The sequence below is a fragment of the Seriola dumerili genome, unplaced genomic scaffold, assembly GCF_002260705.1.
Source record: "Seriola dumerili isolate Sdu_G_001 unplaced genomic scaffold, Sdu_1.0 BDQW01000800.1, whole genome shotgun sequence".
Lineage (NCBI taxonomy): Eukaryota > Metazoa > Chordata > Actinopteri > Carangiformes > Carangidae > Seriola > Seriola dumerili.
In genome coordinates this window covers 530,259-552,829 of record NW_019175055.1, presented here as the reverse complement: position 1 = coordinate 552,829, position 22,571 = coordinate 530,259, and the positions used below count along the sequence as shown (strand labels likewise).

The window sequence follows — 22,571 nt, the reverse complement described above, 5'->3', positions numbered from 1 at the left end:
AAAATATTTAGTCAGCTGGCTTCTCCGATATCTATAGGTAGTGTGTTCCACAGTTTTAGGTCGTAATGTTTGTACTGTAATATTAGTTCTGCTATTCAGCAACATCACAACAGCCGAGGCAAGTGTCTCGCTGTGGTTTGTTCTGCTGAAGAAACTGTCAAACTTCTGTATATGTACAATATATAGCTCCTTTAAGACTCACCATCTGTCAGTCACAACCAAATAAAGTCACTACACAAACTGAAGCAAGATGGAGGAGGGGCAAAGTCACTTTTAAAAGTCACAAGTAATTCTCTATCTCAAGTCAGGCTGAGTCCCAAGTCAAGAAACAAGTCCCAAGTCAGAACAGGTTAGTCCCTATTCAACAACAAGTCCCAAATCAAGATGGGTTTAAGTACAAAGTGAAGTCTAAGTCACCAAACTTACAGAAACAATTCAAGGTTCAAGGTAATCTTTATTATTAGTTTTTGAGTCTACTGGTGATGGATCCAGACCTCACTGAACAGGGGGTGACTACGGTCAGCCAGGACTGACTGAGCTTTAGTTTATGGCTCCGGCTCTGTACCATACCAGGAGTTCCTCAAGACTAGTCCCGGTGTTAGATAACCTAAAAGGTTAAAACAGTCGTGTTAAATTCAAAGTCTTCAGATTCGTGACTTGGGTCTAAATCATGTGAGCACACAACTGCTAACAACCACTGTATCTTCTATAAGCCTGAAATATAAAAATAAACACAGAAACGGGGAACCTTAAGTACCTCACACTCTAAAAATGAATCACACAAAGAGGAAATACAGCAGAATTAAGAAACCAAGATGTTATATAGAATTGTATAAAATAGTAACAAAATGGAGGAAATGGAAAAAAAGAAAGCCAGAATATTTAAAGACGGCACTGTGGCTGTAGCAGTGAGCTGAAACTAGTGGGATCACTGATGTTTGATCAGTCGCCTCTTGAGTTTCCTTGTTGTTTGTATAAAGCATCACAGACGGATCGGTTCAGAGAACATGTGGAAACCTTGATGAATACACCTGTCAGTGGATTTGTATGACAGCCACATGTGTTGTAATTCCCTGTGTAATAATTAAACTGTGGGTCTTCAGTCTGGTTAATGAGCAACTCATTTCCCCCTTAAGTTTGAATATGGAGAGCCGCAAACTGAGGCCTTGTTGTGACTGCACCCCCCCCCCCCCCCCCCCCCCCCCCCACATGAGGCACCGTCAGGTCATCTGCAGCTGTGAACAGATGCTAAACACAAATTCTCTCTCTTTATCCCCCATGCTATGATTTTGTTTTTTATCTTGTATTATCCTTCACCAGTGTTTCAACTCTCTCACATTCTACCTTTCTGGGTTTTTTCCCCCCTCATCTCATTAATTTCACTCTTATCCTCCCTCTCTCCCTCTCTCCCCCATCACCACAGCCTGGGCTTCAGAGGGAACTTGGTTTCTAATCCCGACTGTTGATTAAGGATTATGGTTGAAGAGCTGTGTTACTGCTGAGCTGCTGTTGAACCGCCCACGCCCCCCCCCCCCCCCCCTCCGCATCCTTCCCGCCTGCCTCCACCCAGAGGACGCACTGAGAGCATGATGCTGTCAAACTATCATTTGAATACATGTTAGATCTGCCCCGCACACCATGCAAATGAGTCCCACACATCTGTCCACCCACCCGTGGCTATCCATCCATTTATCCATTCTTCCCTCTATCCCTCCTCTCCTCCAGCAGCGACGTAAATGAGGCGTCACCGTTACACTTTTTGGCTTTTGGATTAAGGAAGAATGATCCACTACATGATTAAATACATCAGTAGACACAATGGAAAATAAAGTGCCACATCTAATTAAAATAAATAGATAATATGATTAAAAACACAGTTTTACCATCGATATCTTTGAGGTTTGAGCATCTGAAAAACGCGAGTGAAACTAAGAGTACGATTGGTGTGGCGCTTGTTCCTCTTTTCAGATGCGCACAGCGCAAACTTCCTCCTACAGGTCCAGTGCGCAGCGTTCCGTCGCCCCGTCCACATCTTAACCCCTAACCAGAAGAGAAAGAAGCGGCTTTGCACGGGGATGGAAGCTACATGAAAGAAATGAGGAATAATACCGCCACAGTCAGACGAATCTAGAAGATAACACACATCCAGAGAAATTAAGAGTCCGAGTGATTGGTTGGTTGAAGAGCGGTAAGTGACCTCTTTCATCTGGGTTTGCTTGTGTGTGGGGAGAGAGAAGGGGGGGGGGAAGCCAAAGCGTGTGAAAGATCAGTGTAAGAATAAAAAACAAAACAAAAAAAACGACAGGCTGTGCAGTTAATGTACATTTAGAAATTTAGAGGGAAGAAGAAGAAAGTTGTGCTTTGATGATCTGTAGAGTTTTAAGTTGCTCGGTTCCAAAAAGAGGAACTTCAAGGTCTGAGCTGAGACAACCACCGCCTACAGAACTCACTGTACACAAACACAGTGTGAGAGTGATGGAAAATAAGTTGAACGTAAATCTCTTCTCAGTGCTGCTACACATCACGTTCTGTGAAGTGATGAGTATGAAGTCTTCTAAGGTTTCAACTTTGTTAATCTCTCTATCTTAGTGTGTGTGTGTGTGTGTGTGTGTGTGTGTGCGTGTGCGTGAGAGAGAGAGCGAGTTATTTTTAGACTGTCCATCTAGACTAAACCAGAAACCAGTCTAGTTTCAGTTGTGATCTTTAGGTGTTGAATCACTTTAAAAGCATATAGATATGTGAAGGTTCATTGGTCACCCTTTCCCCTTCCTTAAAAAGAATTGCTTTAACATTAAAGCTTTACATCAGTGTGTAATGTGCGCTGCAGAAATGCTGATATTACATAATGTTGGTGGCCATTGTTGAATTCCCCCAGCTAGAATCGACCCTGCTGCCACATCATCCCCACATGTTGTCAAATCAGCAATGAGTTATTGCAACCACAAATTTTCAAAAGACCCAACATTCATGGTTGGTTGCTGGAGTGTTTCTTCAGCAGAATTTGAATATTTGAGTCAAATCCACCTTCCTGTTATAAGAATTATACAGCTTATGACCATTAAACAAATTATCATTCTGACAATAAAATGTCAGGAAATATTGACAAACTGCCCATCACAATTTCTGAGGGCCTAAGGTGACATTTTCAAATGTCACCTTGAAAGAGGAGCAGAGGATTTTTGGCATTTTTTCTTGATGATTGACATAAATGATTAATCAATTATCAGAATATTTGCTGATCAATTTTCTTTTGATTAACTGCAGATGTCATACAACCCACGTATAACCCACATTCCTACTACATAGAATATATAGTCGTACATGAGGTCAGATGTGAAATTCCTCCATACATGACACAAACTAAATATACTGTAATTTTTCATCAAATGAATGAAAATGTTAAAATTATATAATGAAACATATACAAGCGTTTTATGTTCATATACAAAGTGTCTAAACTGTACGTTCTAAAAGTTATCAGTCTCAGCTTTTATAAAGTATATAGGTTATCTACAGAGCCAACAACAGACACAAAGACACAGGTGGAGCTGCATGATGATTAATACAGTCCTGTCATACAGAAGAAGTAAGACGATGCTGAGATGGAGACACTCAACAGTCCAGAGTCCTCTGTCTTTTCCTGTTGATAAGTAACTCAATAACAGTGCAAGTGAAGTAATACCCCAAGGCTGTGAGATGTCTTTCTTTCTTTCTTTCTTTCTTTCTTTCTTTCTTTCTTTCTTTCTTTCTTACTTTCTTTCTTTCTTTCTGTGTAATGTCCTGTTGGCTGCATGCCAGACTGGCAGGTGATGTTGTTATGGCCTGAAGCGGTCCCAAACAGGTACACACTCAGCTCGGCACCACCACAACATTTACAACTGAAGAAGAAAAAAAAATATCCCTCATAACAGAACACACATGAATTATTCCTGTCGTCTGTCCGTTGAGAGACTGTGTTACTGTGGCCTAGTAGTTGTTGTTTTTTTTTGTTTTTTTTGGTAGAATAACACATGGGATCCTGCGTTAATGAGGCCACAGTGTAGTTGTGGCAATCAGCCTAACTGCCACACAAGAATATAATAACAACCTGGTGCCTGCACAGTGGTGCAGATGAAAGTAAGCTGCCACTTTCACAGGATGAAGATGTGATATGAAAGTCTATAATGTTAAAGTGTATGTATGTCATCATTCATGTTGCGTTGTGGACTTAAATCAGCAAAGCATCACTGCCCATTTCTTACCCACACACACTGAAAGCTGAATGTGGCTGTCTGTCTTGTAGATTTATGACCACACAGCCTGATGATTACAGTGTTGCTCATTTGCATTTTATAATGTAATTATATAATTCTGAGATGAGCCTTTATGCTAACCTCAGTTTGACATAAGAGACAACAACTTTTTTTAAATTTTGATTCATATTTTGGAGTGGCACAGATCTCAACAGCCATGGTGTTATGTACATTCAGTTATTCAGCTGAAATTGAAATGCATATTGTTATCAGGAAGTGATCAGTAAGTTCATCCTTAAACTTTCCATTACAGAATCACACTTCCTCTCAAAATTCTTTATTAGTAAAAATAAATTGCTCACATGTATATCTGTGCTCTCTGTTATCAGAACAGAGACCGAGGCTGAGGTGAACACTGCTCTTCTGAAAGGTGCTGTGACATTGTGCTATGTCTTTAGTGTGGCTGACTACAACTGCCGTCCTGTTTTAGAGATTGGCGCTGCTCTTGAATAGCACAGTGCTTAGTTTAAAGTATGACTGTAACTTTCGAAAGAACATTTAACACGTTCTTCCTCTTTCAAGTGAAAAGTTAAATGCACAAGCAACGAAACGCAGCTCAGCTCTTCATCTGCTTGTGCTACTCTTATATTACATGTTAGCATGTGACAGATAAACATAATGGTGTCTTTAAATCAGCTGACCCAAGACCCTTATCTTATAATTACTACGTATGGCCCATTTGTTTTCTTCCAATAGTATAACTTGTCATATCTCAGAAAATTACTGTCTCACCATGAGGTTGCTAGGCAATAATCAATCAAACAAATATGACAATGTGTTCAGTAAAGAGCTTTGGAGGTGCTGCTAGTCATATTTTTACAATTGGACGGAGTCAGGCAAGCTGTATCCAGTCATTGTGCTAAACTAACTGCACGTAGCCTTATATTTAGCATACACACATGAGAGCGGTGTCAACCTTCCCATCTAATTCTTTGCAAGAAAGTGAATACATGTATTTCCCAAAATGTGCAAACATTGATGTAAAAGGTCCCATATTTTACACTTTTCCAGTGTTTTATTTGAAATGTTGATATCTATAAGAAGATATATTTGTGGTTTTAAGAGCCAAAAACTATCTCATGGACTCAGATGCTTAAAACTTGTCTTCTGATTGGCTGAGTGATCAAATAAAAATATAGCAGATTTCAAGTAACCACAGAAACCAAATCCTGCAAGTTTGGATGGTGTGTCCAGGTTGGGGCATGGCTGAGAGTGGTGACTGCTTTGTTGTGAATAACAAAGTTACATAAGTCCTGATGCCCACTTTCTGAACACATCTGTGTACATCTGTATACATCTCACTTTGTACAATATGGGACCTTTAAGTGTTAGAAATCCACATTTGAGTATTGAAGCTCATGTTGCTGTGCGACCTGATCTGATGATCTGAACCTTCACAAGACGCTGTTGCATAGAAAGTTAATAAAAGATACACATTCCTGCAGACAACTGAAACCTGTTGATTTCTCAGGCAGTTTTAACACATGCTGGATAATTCACATGTTGATAGAATTAAGAATTTCTGACTTATCTTTACTAAGGAACAGTAGATCTGGTGATGAATGATATAGATTTGAGATTTGAGACCATTTGATCTTCCTTTAGACATTATTGTGAAATGAACCGGGACTTGATTCAACAGACTGATGGCATGAAGCCTGATAGTCAGAGGTCTATTTTTAAGGGTGATTTTGTGTGGACAGGAACACATAACTCACAGAGAGGAGGAGAACAAACATGAGAGAGAAGAAACAGAAGCACAGAAACGAAACTGTTAGTAATATCTTTCAAATCCTCAACTCAAAGGAGTGGAAATTGCTGAAGTTGGCATAAAAATATTCTTTCACCAACTTCCATCCATTTTCTTAAAGTCATGGCATTCAGCCGTAGATAATAACCATAACCACTCATTGTGTATGAGGATGACACAACTTATTTAATGGGGACTGCCACAGGTTCATTCTGCACTGGTGGTGTTCTTTGTGAGTTTAGTGAGGTATTCAGCCCAGAAGAGACGTGTGTGTCACCTTAATAACACATTATAACACATTAAGTATCACCCATGACTGAGCAGTGATATGTTTCCACTTGGGTCTGTGCTTTACGTGTTATAGAGAGCTGTAGGTGTGAGAATTGCCATTCGGGTTTTACTGTACTTACCTTCAGTTTAATATAGAGCAAAGAGCAGGTCTCTCTTCAGGTCTCAGCCTGTGTGTGGGCATGTGGGAATCTATTGATGATGAATGGTGGACTTTTCAGACCAGCACGTTCTGACTATGCTGCACAGTCACACAGTGTTGCTGCCTGCCCTAAAATTGGTTGTTAAGGAAGAAGTTCACTCTCGGCTCAGCTGTTGAGTCCAATGGTAAAGTGGTCTCAGACTTTTGGACCCAGCTGTGTGCTGGTTTGCTTTCTTCCTGATAGTTATGTAGAATATGAAGCTGGAGCCGGCAGGTGATTATCATAGCGTGAAGTGTGGCGGCAGGGGGAAACAGCTCGCCCGGCTCTGTCTGTTTCTGTCTGGGAGTGGTTATTTCCTGGACTAATGTCAAAATGAGATATGTTAATCAGTGAGCTTTAGAGGTGTTGGTAGGTGGATTTTGTTGTTAACCTTTAAACAGAGCCGGGTTAGCTGTTTCCCTCTGACTCCAGTTTTTATGCCAGGACAAGCTTGACTCCACATTTAGCAGACAAGACATGAGAGTGGTATCGATCTTCTCGTCTAACTCTCTGCAAGAAAGCAAATAGATGCGTTTCCCAAAATGTAAAACTGTTCCTTAATATTATGTTTTCCAGGTGAAATTTTCCCCCTATTGACCCATTAGCAGGTGAATTTCAAGTTACAAATCCTATCAAGAGAGGAGGCGTCATCTGGTGAATCATCCCCTCCAATCCAGTGGAGTAGAGATAATACTGCCCTTTAATATGGCCAGTGTCTACAATATTGTTGCCTGATCAATACTGGAATTTTGAGCCCTATACTGATATCAATATTGTTTAAAAAATCTGATAACAATAGGTTATATTAGCTGATAAAAATTTGTTTTTACATGAACACATAATGATCATAATCTTGTTAGGATTCCTTAGATTTGTTTTTAAAAGTACTGTGACCGTGATACACACTAGGCAGGACATTTTACAGCAGAAAAATACACTTGTCAGATCTTGTAGTTGTGACACTATTTCTAGATAACCTTAAACTTCAGTGCTGACATTTTGTGTTATACTTATCAGCCGATCTTATCAACTATCGGCCCAAAACTGACACATACACCACTACTGATCTGTAATAAGCGTCACCTGACCTGGCCAATTTGTCACTGTGGCTCCAGCTCATACATTCAAAGATATGCAAAGATGAGTTTATAACTATCAAGTCACATTAAGATATTCTGACTCAGATCATAGAACTAGATTAAATGATGTAACTAATAATACACGGTATTTCTGCTATTTCTGCTCAGAAATAGTTGATACATCATGTTTTATGAAGATATTTTAAAAAAAATAGTAATTGCAAGTTTTTACTTGCATAATGTTTTGTGTATAAATCTTTGAAATCAAAATTTTACCTGCAGTTAAAGTCTGAATGAGTAGAATTTGAAATTTTCCCTCACCCCGCATGCACCGCTTCACCTTTCACTGAGGTCACACAGTTATTCTATAATCTCAGATAAACTCCACACGTCTTCACTAAGAGCTGCCAGTTTTTTTTGCCTTTGCCATTTATTGTAGCTGTTTATACACAAACTGGAACAAATCAATTACAATAACGACTCGTTACTACCAGCCTCCTGGTTTGTTTCAGTAAAAATAGTCAGGGAGCCCTGTCTGTTCATTCTATGAAAGAGGAATTGCACTAAAGAGCTTTAAATATAGAAATAAAAACTCTCCAGAGAAACCTGGCCGTCCTTTGATTAGACATCTAAAGAGGAACAAGTTCAGAACTGACAGAAAAAGGAAGCAAATACATCAACACAACCAGTTTTGACCTCAAGAACGCTGGAACTTCCTGTGTCTAAATGTTCAAATGAAACATTTTCCATTGCTTACCGCTGCATGTTAAAGGTCCCACAGAGTGAACATTGGTTTCGGTTGTGCTATGTCTTTTTTGTAAACTGAGGTGTTAGATAAAAACTGTGAAAATATTAAGTTGCTTAATACCTCTATTCCTCTAGCTCCCCCAGAACAAGGAAACTAGCTGGTAAATGAGCAGTATAGTGTGAGCAGTATAACCTGTGAATGTAGCTGCAATGGTATATTAAGATCCACATTTAGCATCTTAGCCATCCTACAGCCATGGTTACCGTAGCCTTTCGCTAAGTCTGATCCCACGCCACCTGGTGAGTTGATCTGCGCTCAGCCACAAATAGTGGGCATGTACTTCTACCTAGGAGCAACATCTGACCATATGTGGCCGTGACAAAAAGAAAAGTGGGGGAAAATCAAATCAACACTATTTTGTTAACACAGTTGTGTTTAATAGGCCCACATAAATGATACAGATGTAACTATAGTCTAATTGTTAAAACAGACCTTTAAAGACCTTTAATGCTTAATGTAAAGACTATATATATTTATTATAGAACTTATCAAGATCAACTTTTTAAGTTCTGTCAGTGCCGTTTCCTTTTGTTTGTGATTCGACACATCTGTTGAGGATATCCGTGGTAGTTTTAGTCATTTCATAGTAATATGTGACCTTTAAAATTATAGTGCATCCATTTGCGTGGTAACAGGGTCTACCATTTAATGCTCATGATAAACATTACTTCCTTTGTTCAGTGCAATAATCTCCTTCTCTGAGCTGAAGAGAGATCGGTTACAAACTATAACTCTGTCCTCTGCATGTACGTGAGCCAACATGTGCAGTAAAACACAACTTCTATCTGCCGTCACAGTTCCCTCTTTGTTCTCGCTCCTGTTAGACCTTGTTCCACATAACTGCATGCACATTTACATGTATACGCAGATACAAAATGACACAAAGAGAAAACAAAGTATTCCCTAGATGTTACAGATGGATAAGGGGGTTTGTGTGCAAAGAATTTTTATCGCCACAGTTGATAGAAAGACCTTGCAGTGTTGCTCATGCAGCAATCATGATGCATGAGTCGATTTTGCAGCAGTTGGGTTGCTGACATCTTTAAAAATCCATTAAGTCTAATCTATTAAGAATAAATGCCAATGATGCAGAAATTTCAGAAGCATCCAGCATCCCAAAAATCATGCAGCTGACTGACTGAGCCATAGGCATTTTTGTCTTCTCAGTCTTCCCTTTGTGGCAAAGAGTATCGAACAACATCTTGTGATTTTCCCTTTTCACAAGATTTACAGTTGAAAAGAGATAAAGTGTCACAGTTTGCAACACCAGACACTAGAGGCAACCAGATCGTCGTAAATATACATGTTCTAAATCAGCATGGGATTAATCCGTGCACAATGCCCAAACAATACAGGGTGCAACATGACAGACTGATGATGTGGCTGACGTCTTTATTCCATGATGACCCCTCACGTGGGTGTGTGAACACAGTTACATACGTAAACAGAAATAAAGAAAGCGACACTGGCCCAATAATCAGTAAATATAATATTTACTCACCATTATTATATTATATATTAAATAAATGAATGTAGCATGCTAAATGTCCATTAGCTACAGAATAGGTAATGTATCCATTTTTATTATATTAAACTTAGCAAAATAGGCCCAAGATTTAAAAGGTTGATTAAAATAGCACTCCCCTAGTTTAGCATTACACTTCTAACATTGTCAGATTCATGATTCATGAACTAACTACCGCCTACATTACCCACAGTCCAACTTGACTGCTGACAGTTTGGTCGGAGATTTGAGTGCATTTTACTAGTAGCAGCTAACATAGCCTTGAGCTGCTAGCCTGAACTTTAACTTATTCTGGATTGTTATCTCCATCATTTATTATGATATTTGGTGTGATACTCTTTTCATCTGTTTTCTAAAAACACAAACACTTCTGTATCTCAAGTAAGAAAATCAGTGATTATTATGCCTGGACATAACTAGTTTTATATTCACTCCTAGTCATGTGTGACACATAATACTTGATCAGCACAGCGTACTTTGTCGCATTCAAAGGTTATTTTGTGCTTTAATTTTTTATTTATTAATCAGCCTATCATAAACTAGTTTATAATGCGTTCACAGCGTTGATCCTCTGGGTTCAGGACGTGTGCTATAGAAATACAAATGTGTTTTTTAAAATAATAAATCCTGTATTCTTGTACTGCACACTTTATGTTAATGTTCAGCCTTAGATTGACCTCCAATGCATTCCACTATTCTCTGAATAATTTAGTCACTATAAGGCTATGGGAAATAGGCCAGACTATTAACATTTTAACATCACAATGGTATTTTCCTGTTGATAACCACAGACCCTAACGTCTTGCTGTTTCTCCTCTGTTATCCTCCTGCAGAAGGCACCATGGGCTGTGTGGGCTCAAAGAAGGAGCAGGAGCCTCTCAGCAAAGGGACGGGTAACGATGAGCTGCAGAACCGCGCACAGACGGCCCACTATGTCAAAGACCCCACCACAGGAAACTCAGGAAGCAAAGCTGTAAGCAGTAACGTTGTGGCAGATTATGACCTGTGAAAAGTCACTAGCTGGTATTCGTCATATGGCAAAAACCAACTTCAAATCATGAAATCACATGGAGAATGAATCATTTACACTTTGCTTTGTTAAAAATGTTCTTATAGTACAACTTGTTCATTGGTAGAGGAAGTATTAGGAAGTATTATCAACAAAATACACTTAAGATATCAAAAGTAAAAGTACCTGATTTGCAGAAAATCAGCCCCAGGAGAGGGAGTTTAGATACTTTATATACTGTGGTTCCCAACCAAAGCATCTGATCCCCTCCAAAAGGTCACAAGCTAAATCTCAGCGGTCGTGAGATGATGAATGCGGTAGGAAAGAAAAAATGAAGTTCTCCCTCACATGTTTTTTATTCATTTTTTGGATTTTTGTCTAATCTTCTCTCCCTCTCACAAACAAACCAGATACTGCTTTTTCAGAGGGTCACATGACAAATGTTTGGGAACCACTGGTTTAATCTCTAAAAATGTGTTGTTACTCCTTGATCTGAAAAGTCACTAGTAACTATAGCTGTCAGATTCATGTAGTGGAGTTAAAATGGTGACTCTCCATCACTGAACATCGACTTAGTCACATAAGTGTGTATCTGACTAGAAACACACACACACCTGGATTTAAATTAAGAGGAAGACTAATAGCATCAAAAGCAGAAACAGTGAAAGTGTGACATGGTACAAAAGAGAAAAGAGTTTCACTGGTTACAGCGATAGACGGCAGTTTTCCTGTGTTTCTCGGAGAGGATAAATGAGCACTGACGAGCGCTGTGAAAACATTCCTGTGGCTTGTTGTGGGTTTGCATACTGGCCAGACTTTGATCTGTGTCATCGGTAAAGCAGCAGTGCCGCTTCGTGTTAAGCGCAGTTCCTCTGGCTACTGCTTCCTGTGTGCTGACTGTAACACCTCTTTCACCCTCAATGAAGAAAGAGGAAGTGACAGAAGCAGAACCAGAGCACTCAGGCAGGGGACACATAATCAAAATTTAAGAATTAGGCAATATCTATCATATTTTATCTCACATTTACAGTCAGTCATTCTGGCTGTCTGGTTTCTACACAGCTCAGCTTATTAAGCCTTTGCCTTATATTGAACTTTGTTGAGAACGAACTGTTTCTGATGAACAGAAAACCAAACTCTGAACTACAGATAACTGCCAGCAACATCGTGATAATTAAAGTTGATATGACAAAGTCCTTCCTTCCTCTATTCCTTGTCTGTTTTCTTTGTAGCTGTGCTGGCCGAAATAAATTAAGCAAAAATTTAAATATTATTGATTGATATGATTTGGTCAAATCCTGCCAGGCTTTTTTGTAGAAAAGAATCTTTTGGGATATTGCAGGACAGTCCACTTTAACGCTTCAACGACAAAGCAAATTTTAAAGGTCCCATATTGTAAAAATTGAGATTTCCATCTTTTTTGATTATAAAGCAGGTCTAGATTCTATATTAATACTGTGAAAGTATCAAAGTGCTCAGTCCACAGAGAAATGCACATACCGTGTATTCCAAAAAAGATCCTTAAAGCAAGCCGTCAGGACTTTTGTAGCTTTGTGATGTCACAACAAAGCAGTTACTGCTCTCAGCTATGCCCCAAGCCCTGGATGGATAAGATGGTTAAAAACAGCACTAATCAATATTTTTGTATTCACAATGGAAAAAATGTATATATACATACATGTATTGGTTAAGATCTTGACATAAATGTGTCTCTTTCTGTCTCTCTGCAGAGCAAAATGCCATCCAATGCAAACGCATCAGACGGTGAGTCACAATCTTTATTTACATACTACGGTGCTTCCACTCACACAGTATGCATTCGACTTAAATCTGCATCCACTGTTAAAGTCAACAACTAATATCCCTCTACGGTTCAGTCAACGCCAGGTTTATTTCTAAATTCTCACCTTGGTATGTCATCTCCGCCATAAGCCACATAAACAGTGTCATGTAGGTCAGTGCTGGTTAGACACAGAGAGACGCTGTCTGAAGCGTAACGCAACATGTGTAAAAGACAGAGGAAATAGAGTCAGTGCATGGGTATGGAGTGATAGCCCCCTCTCACTGCCTCACCACACAAGCCTTCAGTGTACAGAAGCCCTGCTGCTATTATTATCAAGCTTATGAGGAAGTCAGTTACATAGTCAAAGTACAGGGAACCCAGTGTTAGTGACAAAGACAAATGCAGTTCAGACTTGTGTATAAAAAAATAGCATGCACAGGTCATGTACGACCTCTCACTCTCACATATCATCACTGAAAATCATGAAAAACTTCCTTTCAAATGTTGACTTTTCACAAGCAAAGAAAAGCGTGCGTAGTTTCAGCTACATCATCATTTTGAAATCTATTGAGTGACGGCATTACAAGCCTCAATTTCTCAGCATGTAGAAAGTAAACAGACATTCAAATAGACATTCAACACTGCACCAGGACCACATCTATATCAACATGTGGTTTTCTGCTTTTCTCGCTGTAGGAGAGACTATTGCCATGGCACTGTACGACTACGAGGCCATTCATGACGGAGACCTCGGCTTCAAGAAGGGAGATAAGCTCAGAATCTTAGAGGAGTAAGTAGAATATCATTTATTCTTTCGTGCTTCGGTTGTAAGAGGGATATAAATTTCTGAGCTGGTGAAGTACGTGGTTTATCATGTCTTTGTCTTCAATATTCACATTTCTCTCTCTCTCTCTCTCTCTCTCTCTCTCTCTCTCTGTCCCTCTGTAGATCAGGGGAGTGGTGGAGAGCTATGTTAATCAGCACTGGTCAGGACGGCTACATCCCCAGTAATTATGTGGCCAAAGATACTCTGGAGGCCGAGGAGTAAGTGAAAAAACTCGCACAAAACAAATGTAAATGATTAGGATTAATATCTCACTGGTGACAACAGTTTTTTTTCTGACTATAAATATCAAATAATTCAATTAAACACCTTTGGTCTTGAGAGGCTGTCAAGTTAGATATTATTATCATTATTATTATTATTATTATTATAACGCTATAAATAGTTGCAGTATCATCACGTTCTCTATTTAGATGTCACATTTTGTAGTTTTTCACAAATTGAAAATGTGCCAGGAAACAAAGTGGGCAGTATGATATGGAAAATAAAGGCATGTGTAGGCAGAGCCGTTAGGAGGTTTCTGTACTAACCAATCTGTTTCCTGTTGTTGAGGTGGTTCTTTAAGGGCGTGAGCAGGAAAGATGCCGAGAGGCAGCTGTTGGCCCCTGGGAACAAAATAGGATCCTTCATGATCCGAGACAGTGAGACCACCAAGGGTGAGTCCTTTAAAGAAATGATTGACAACAAAAATTCCCTCTGACAAATCCAGCAAATGAACTACTTCACACATCTTTAGCCATTGGAACTGCAATGGTACAATACAAACACAGAGTACTACGAACTCAGGTTAACAGGCTAACAACTTTTATAACTGGCCCTTAAAGGTGATCTTCTCAATATTTAATGTTAACAATGGAAGAGATGAAAGTGTGATGTGTAATGTGAAAGGTGTCACTTGCAGTGACAAAGAGAATTATAACTCGACTCTGAGGTTCCCCCCTGCTCTCAGAGCTTTTTAGCATCTTTGTTAATGGTTTCACAAAACTCTCATCATCAGCAGCAATGCTGACAAAACAGCTCCGGTAAACCCACCGTAAACCACCAGCAACTTGCTGGTGCATGTAATGTAGTGCTTAAGAGTTAGATATTACTGCGTTACATTTTTTTACAGAAGGCCTGCATTACACAGGATACAGTTTTTTCAGAGCTTGACCCATATTGAGACTAAAATTCTGAGTTTGATCTGTCTTTTGTGTGTCTTCAAAATGTATTTTCATAATAAGTGCAACACTAAATCACTGGAGTGCCTCTTTAAGTGCCCCATGTTGGTCTGCAGGCAAGAAAAAACATCTGGGGGAAATACTTGATACCTTAAGTTTGCTAACATAAAAAAACATTACGATTTTAAAATGTTGAATCATCTAAAAATCTAAGACATTGTCAGTGAAAAAAATACTGGAGTCAGCATTACAAAAGTCCCCTTCAGATCACTGTTTTCTTTCTGTCTTACCACAGGCAGCTACTCTCTGTCTGTCAGGGACAGCGACGCACAGGCCGCTGACACAGTTAAACATTATAAGATCCGCACGCTGGACAATGGAGGATTCTACATCTCTCCCCGCATCACCTTCGGTACCCTGCTGGACCTGGTCAGCCATTACAAGAGTAAGTTCAGAATTCAGACTTTCCCCAGTTTGTTACTGAAGGAACTGAGCTCCTCACAGCTGTGTGTTTTAGTAGTCCACCTGACTGTTATTGTCTGTCTTCATTAAAATGATGTAAGGAACAAACTTTGTCTCGTATTTCAATCATTTAATGGTCTTAGAAAAGAGTGACTTGCTCCATCTGTGTTCCACCACTAAACAGGATGTGTGATGCACAGCACTCTCTGCTGGCCGACTGGTCATCCTCTGTGAAACACAAACTTATATTGAATTGATTTGTGGAATTATCATATATATTCCCCACAAATAAGGACAATACAATTCTTATTCACAACACTGAACACTAGAAATTATGGAAGCCCTGAGAGGCAAGTGCACCTCTACCCCAGTCTAAATAGATCATTTTTCCAGGTGGTTTTAATTAGAAATGTATCTTTATCTCACCTGATAAAGCCTTTCTAGCAGAAAGACTGTGTGTGTTGTGTTTCTACTGTAACAGTAATGTTACACACAACATGGAGACATTAAAAATCACTTGATAGAAAAAACCATGAATACTTTTAGTCTTATTTAGACTGAGGTAGTGGTGTACTTCAGCCTGTTCGGGCTGACACTTGGGAAAGGAAACACCCTGCCAAAAAAAAAACTGAAAAAAAAATCACTTGCTTCTCAGGGATTTTGCAGGTGAAAAAAAAAATACTTCACAGCCTCTTGTGGCCAAAATGAGTACTACAAAAACATTTAGAAAAATCCTGATGGAAAAAAAAAAATCACTTGCCTCTCACGGCTTCCATGAGAAGTAGATGGTCAAAATCAAATCATGAATTTCCTTTTTTTGTTTGTTTATTCCAGAGCAGGGAGATGGCCTCTGCCAAACCCTGACCAGCCCGTGCCTGAGCCCAAAACCTGAGAAGCCCTGGGAGAAAGATGCCTGGGAAATCCCGAGATCATCCCTCAAACTGGAAAAGAGGCTTGGTGCTGGCCAGTTTGGAGAAGTCTGGATGGGTGAGATGGATCTGTAATATTTTAAATCCAGTTTTTAATGGAAAAAGGAAGCAAGCAATTCATTTTCTAATGCTAATTATTGTTGTACTTTAAGCTACGTACAATAAGCATACCAAGGTGGCAGTGAAGACCATGAAGCCTGGCAGCATGTCAGTGGAGGCCTTCATGATGGAGGCCAACCTGATGAAGACGCTGCAGCACGACAAACTGGTCCGACTGAATGCTGTTGTCAGCAAGGAGGAACCTATCTATATCATCACGGAGTACATGGAGAAGGGTATGCATGTGTTTGTGTGTGCATTCAGCCCCAGGAGGCTGAAGTTCACCACTACCCCAGTCTAAATCTGCAGAATGAATCACCTGAACGCCTGTGATGCATTTGAGAGTGTGCGAAAACTCGGTAGCAAGCAGAGATGTCTCAGCTAAAAGTAATGGATAAATTGTTAAAATACTGTAGTCAGCTACAAGTGATAAGAGTACTAGCTTTACTGTAACAATGTTGACTTTTCTATAATTGCTGCTGTTAACATCAGTGTACATCAGTTCACATGAACGTATTTGGAACATGATGGGTGGTGTCAATAATGGTGTATAAGACAAGTTCATCTGACTGGGCAGTGGAGGTACTTCAGACAAAAAGGTTGGGAGCAATTTGAGCAATAAACTAAAGGGAACAGGAAAATGAAATCTCATTGCAGGTTTATTTAATTTTACGTTTTCTGTACATAACTGTGGTGATTGAATCTGTTTTAAGGATATCTATAGTTTTGGGGGGGGGTCTTTTCCTACCAGGTGTGTGTTCATTGATGTGTTTGTATGTATGCCTGCAGGTAGTTTATTAGACTTCTTAAAGAGTGATGAGGGCAACCGTGTCCAGCTCCCCAAGCTCATCGACTTCTCTGCCCAGGTGAGAGTCACTGTCCGTCATCAACCTGCCAAACCAGATCCTCTGGTTGTTTGGCTGTTTCATGTTGTCCTGAATTCAGTAGCGTATTTTTCTGTTGATAAGGATTGCGTTTAAAGTGAATGAAATTATTCAGTGTCTACTGAGCTGAACATTTAAAATTAAGATTTGTGTAATTCTGTGACGTACAGTTTTTTGCTGATACACTATAGTTGCAAGAAAAATACTCCAGTGTGAAGTACTGCTGAAACACAGGTGGATAAGGAAGCAGTGTCATTGGTGTGACAAACTGTGGCCAGCCACTATGATCCAACTGCGCCACCTCTTGGTTGAATATTGAATATTTGAACTATAAAGTTGTCGGGTCATATATGTATAGAAAGGGAAATAAAATATAAATGTATTTACAAAATCTTCAAAAGCTGACATTTTGTGTTATACAACCACAGGGTGAATGTATTTCTTCTTGAGAATTTACTTTTTACAAAGGTGTTTCTACAAAGTGATGTTCCAGTTTTATTATTATTATAATAATTTATTATTATTATTATTATTAATAATAATAATCCTTTGGAGGATGAGGTATACCAAGGTGTGGCCTGTAGAACCGAATCGAGACGGTCTGACATACGGAGGATTTTTTCTTCGCATCACCAGCCTTGCCCTCTCTTACCATTGCGTTGCAAAGCACCGCTCCTGTTGCCTAGCAACCTTTACAACACGTAACTTTTTTTTAACAAAAACTTGAGGTTTTAATACCCTTGGTTTTTTAACAGTTGTATCATTAGCTGTTGAACTGAGCTGAAACTATTAATACTTACATTTAAAAGTATAATCATTTACATTTATTTTCATGACCAGAGTGCAATGAATCTTGGAATAAGTTTGGCTGCGAAGGATCCACCTGTTGGAGCCTTTGTTTCCCAGGAAAAGAAGGCTGCATTTCTCAGATGCAATTGAATGAGCCTTCAAAATGGGACAGCCTAGTCGCACCACTATGACACAATCGTTCTTCAAATACAGTCCTGAAAGGATGCAGCCCCTGAATTAGGACAACAGATCTAATGTTTACCATATTCACCATTTTAGATGACCATTTTAGCATGCTAACATTTGCTAATTAGCCATAAACACCGTGCACAGCTGAAGCTGATAAGAATGTAATTTGTTTACTATTTATTCATAGACCAAAGTTTCGGCCAAATTCAATGCTTGACTAGATGATGGCCCTAGATGATAAGTCAGAAGGTTACCAAAGATAATGACATGTCTACATTATACATGTTGGTGGTTGGTATGTGTAGAGTTACACTGACAGTGACCAAATAACTCCCTCTTATAGAAAATCTGGAAATGTGAATGATTGAGTGAGTTTATAAGGGAGTTAGCCCCTTGCTGCATGAGGTACTTCATGTGCAATACAAAAAAACAGAGAGGGAAGGGAAGAGGAAGAAGGTTAGATTTGCCTATTTTGATTCAATCCTACCATGACTGATTTGGTGATGTTAAATTATTCATCAGATAGTCAGAGATATTGGTCTTATCTAGTGCTAACACAAAGGAGCTATAGGGAGAGGGTACACGTGTGAATAAATCCTCACCTCACGCATGTTATATTAAATGTCTGCTGTTATTAGCAGCAGTGCAATTTACTGAAAGCAACAGAGGAGCTTAAAGAAAGTCTATTAGGTATAGTATATCTGAGAGCGTGGACGTGTTTGTTTAAACAAGGAAATGCTGATAATGCTGTTGTTTTGACTTATTTGTCTCTAGATCGCAGAGGGCATGGCCTACATTGAGCAGAGGAACTACATCCACAGAGACCTGAGAGCTGCCAACATCCTGGTCAATAAGGCTTTAGTGTGCAAAATCGCTGACTTCGGTCTCGCTCGTATCATTGAGGACAACGAGTACACAGCCAGGGAAGGTAAGACGCAGTCACATATTGTTCAGCCAGGTGAAGTGGCTACACAGCAGCAGAAGGGATTAAGAAATTGGGGAAATGATGAAATGGGAGCAGTCACAGTTTCATCAGTTGGGGGGAAATTACTTTGTGTTGGATAGATGTCGGATTACAACACGAGTGACAAAAATAGCGTGAGTGAAGACGAGAGTGACCTGCTGTGTGGTTGGCTGAATGAGCAGAGGATGGAAGTGTTTGAGGGGATGTGAGAGCAGCAGGAAACTTCTCAGCAATGTCTCAATAACAAAGTCAACATAAATTCAAATTTTGCAATTCTCCCAAATAACCAGGAGCCAAATTCCCCATCAAATGGACAGCCCCTGAGGCCATCAACTACGGCTCTTTCACCATCAAATCTGACGTCTGGTCTTTCGGCATCTTGCTGACTGAGATTATCAGCTATGGACGCACACCTTACCCAGGTAAGTCGATCACTCATTTCAGCGTTGATATATAATTTGCATGTCCTTACACTTGCTGAATTAGTGCACAACAGTTTTGTCCCTAAACTCTGTTAAGTGGACACAGTTGAGTGGTCTCATAACTCAATATAGCCACAAAGTTAGCATCCCAGCCACCTAAGTCACTTACAAGTCACCTAATGACAGCCCATTATATGTTCCTCTTTCATTTTTAAGAGGTTGTAGCTTTGTAGTCTCTCTTAACACGACCATGTACTCTTGTTTTCAGGGATGACCAACCCAGAAGTGATACGTTCCCTGGAAAAGGGCTACCGGATGCAGCGCCTGGACAGCTGTCCCACCGAACTCTATGAAATCATGCTGGAGTGTTGGAAGAACAAGCCTGAGGACCGTCCCACCTTTGAATACCTGCAGAGCGTCCTGGAGGATTTCTACACAGCCACAGAGAGCCAGTACCAGCAGCAGCCCTGAGACTGAACATCCACAGACATGTTTTCTGTTACAATATTGTTCCATTCATACTTTGCATTCAGTCCAGTTTCTACATGCAGCAGTGCAGTTCAGAGAGTGCTCTAAACTGCACTGCTACGGTCTCTCTTTCTCCTTCACATTCACACACACATAATATATACTAACAAGGGACTGTACAAAAATTACTGGGGAGGGTTGGGCCCCCTCCCTTTGAATTAGAACTTTTTGGAGTAGAGACCATATTACAGAGACAGTGGAGACCACAGTGGAGAGCAAACTATAAATACAATATACACATCGAATATTATTGATATTATTAATATTTTGACAACACAATCCTACCTCATACTTAGGTCAGGGCCACAGCACAATAGATACTGTAAGATGATGTTTGGTCATCGGCTAATATGGCCACAGCTACATTATCCTCACAAAACTGACCATTAATCATCTGGCATTCTTATAAATCAGTAGTGATTAGTTAAGACAGATATATGTGTTTGTTACTTATGTAGTCTCAAATATAAAAAGTGACCCACAAAATAATGCTTAACATAATTTATTTTTTACTTTTGCTGCACTCAGTTTTGTTTTACTACTGATTGCACACATAATGTGGATCACTGTATTGTGAGATAAAGCTGCACATCATTATGCACAGAAAACATGTGGCCTGACATTTAGTACACATGCTCTATCTAGATATAATTGTGGGTAACAGGTCATTTGCATTACTGAGCTTTGCAGATGAGAGGTGGGTTGTAAAACGGGACTCGTGCAGGACTCTTCTCTAGACGTATAAGTGAAAATAACAAATGTGCTTGATTAAGCCCTGCCAGTGCACAGGCAAAGACAGCACAACTGAGATACAGTACTTTTCCAAGGGAAGGCTGAAATAAAACCGATTTTGTGGAAAAAAGCAGGTCCCACTATGCCGTATAATATTCTGACTACTTATTCATGAAGAAAAAACAAAAGCCAATTAGCTCTCCCATTTTTCTGCTCTCACCCGCTGTATAATTTTTGTACAGTCCCTAACACTCCAACACCTTTGAAGGTATGTCTACATAACATTTACAGTATGTAGAAGGCCAAAGTGTCCAGTATATGTTATTGTAAAAGCATGACTATCTCACACAACAAATATTATATTACACTGTACAAAGATTCATGGCCACATTCACAAACACACAACTGACGGCCTGAAAGAAGTGACAGTAAAAGGATTTTTAGCTGTTAAGCTCCAGCACACAATTTGCATCCATCAAAAGGAAGGTATAACCACAACACACATGTTCACAGTGAAATATCTGCAGTGTTCAGCTCCAATAATACTGTGTTGATATCAAAGGTTTGGCAAACAAAACTGTTAAATGTACAGTGTTTTACAATATAAAGGGAGAGTGGGTACTGTGGATGATACAAAGTACAAGACAAATGGCTGATTAGGCTTAAATGCTTAAATCCTCTATTTATGTTCTATTGATATTTTTCCATTACGCTGTGGATTGTTTCAGCATTACTCATCTATAGTGCCTTTTGCAGTGGTTGTTTGATTTTCAGACTAAACAGTTATATATTCCATATGGTCTGATAAACATAAAAGTATATAAATGCAAGTATTTAGGAATAGTGTCTTTAGTGTGGAGCCACATTAACGAATAATGCTTGTTGATTATTTTCACCCATTATATGTTAGGTTAAATGTTAATATATACAAGGGGTGTAATGATTCTTCAAATCCAGTTCGGTTGAGACCTTGTCTTCTTTTTTTTCTGGGGGGGGGGGGGGGGGGGGGGGTCCTACTACTCCTACTGACTTTAATGTGCCCAGGGGTGTGCAGTCTCAGGGTTATTGTCCATCTTGAGCTAATTAAACTAACCTTTACCACAGGCATGGTCACTTAATCATGATTAGATCAAAAGTCACATGACATGCAGTTGGATGACAATGAAATAGGTGTAATGTGTAATATTAATATAAGAGCAAATTATACAACTATAATAAGTTTAAATAGAATAATAATTTCATGATTTGCATGAAATAACGTAGTTAATTTTGAAATAAAAAACAGGTTTTGATAAATTACTCATGTAATAAGACTTCAAGTTGTACCTGCAGCAGTGGGGGTGGGGTGGGTTGCTTGATGTTTATATCACGGTCTCAGTCCCAGAATCATTACACCCCTAATACATACATCTCACATCTCTCTCTTTTTGCCTTCTTTTCTCTGTTTGGAAAATTTATTCTATTTATTTGTGCAAACAGTACTGTTCTGAACATCATTCTATCTTGAATGTAATGAGTTCTGAAAATGAAAAGCTTTTTCTATCCTTCTTTTTCTTTGTTCTTCGAGTGACATTTTTTTTCATTATTATTCATTTAGAGAGAAGTGTGAGCAACAATATGTGAGAGAATTTTGCTTTGACACATTATTGAATAAATGCCTAGCATTGGACATCTATAGGTGTGTTTTTTCTCATCATTATAAATCCCTTTGCATATTGTATTAGACGCTTGGATCAATGCAACTATGATGGAAATTTTCAAATAAATTGTTTTACAAGCAATCATTGATCCAAATGTGTATTTATATAACAATACTATGCTATATATACATATATATTTTTACACGTTAATGT

The 22,571-nt window shown here is 39.2% G+C and overlaps 1 protein-coding gene across 1 annotated transcript; it reads left to right on the top strand.

Annotated features, from left to right (window-relative positions):
* Positions 1 to 1,946: 1,946 nt before the first annotated feature.
* On the top strand, positions 1,947 to 21,720 carry hck (HCK proto-oncogene, Src family tyrosine kinase). The gene is made up of 13 exons (XM_022765974.1): positions 1,947 to 2,188; positions 10,758 to 10,897; positions 12,664 to 12,697; positions 13,413 to 13,506; positions 13,665 to 13,760; positions 14,113 to 14,216; positions 15,016 to 15,165; positions 16,017 to 16,169; positions 16,264 to 16,446; positions 17,000 to 17,076; positions 18,847 to 19,000; positions 19,327 to 19,458; positions 19,727 to 21,720. The coding sequence occupies exons 2-13, from the start codon at positions 10,766 to 10,768 to the stop codon at positions 19,927 to 19,929; spliced, it is 1,512 nt and encodes a 503-aa protein (XP_022621695.1). The 5' UTR covers positions 1,947 to 2,188; positions 10,758 to 10,765; the 3' UTR covers positions 19,930 to 21,720.
* The last annotated feature ends 851 nt before the right edge of the window (positions 21,721 to 22,571 follow it).

Bases quoted from the DNA above. Each gene is read 5' to 3' on its own strand.
- hck (XM_022765974.1), top strand. From the start codon at position 10,766: ATGGGCTGTGTGGGCTCAAAGAAGGAGCAGGAGCCTCTCAGCAAAGGG. The intron at 13,507-13,664 runs GTAAGTAGAATA...GTCCCTCTGTAG, and splicing joins AAGCTCAGAATCTTAGAGGA to ATCAGGGGAGTGGTGGAGAG. The intron at 14,217-15,015 runs GTGAGTCCTTTA...GTCTTACCACAG, and splicing joins AGACAGTGAGACCACCAAGG to GCAGCTACTCTCTGTCTGTC.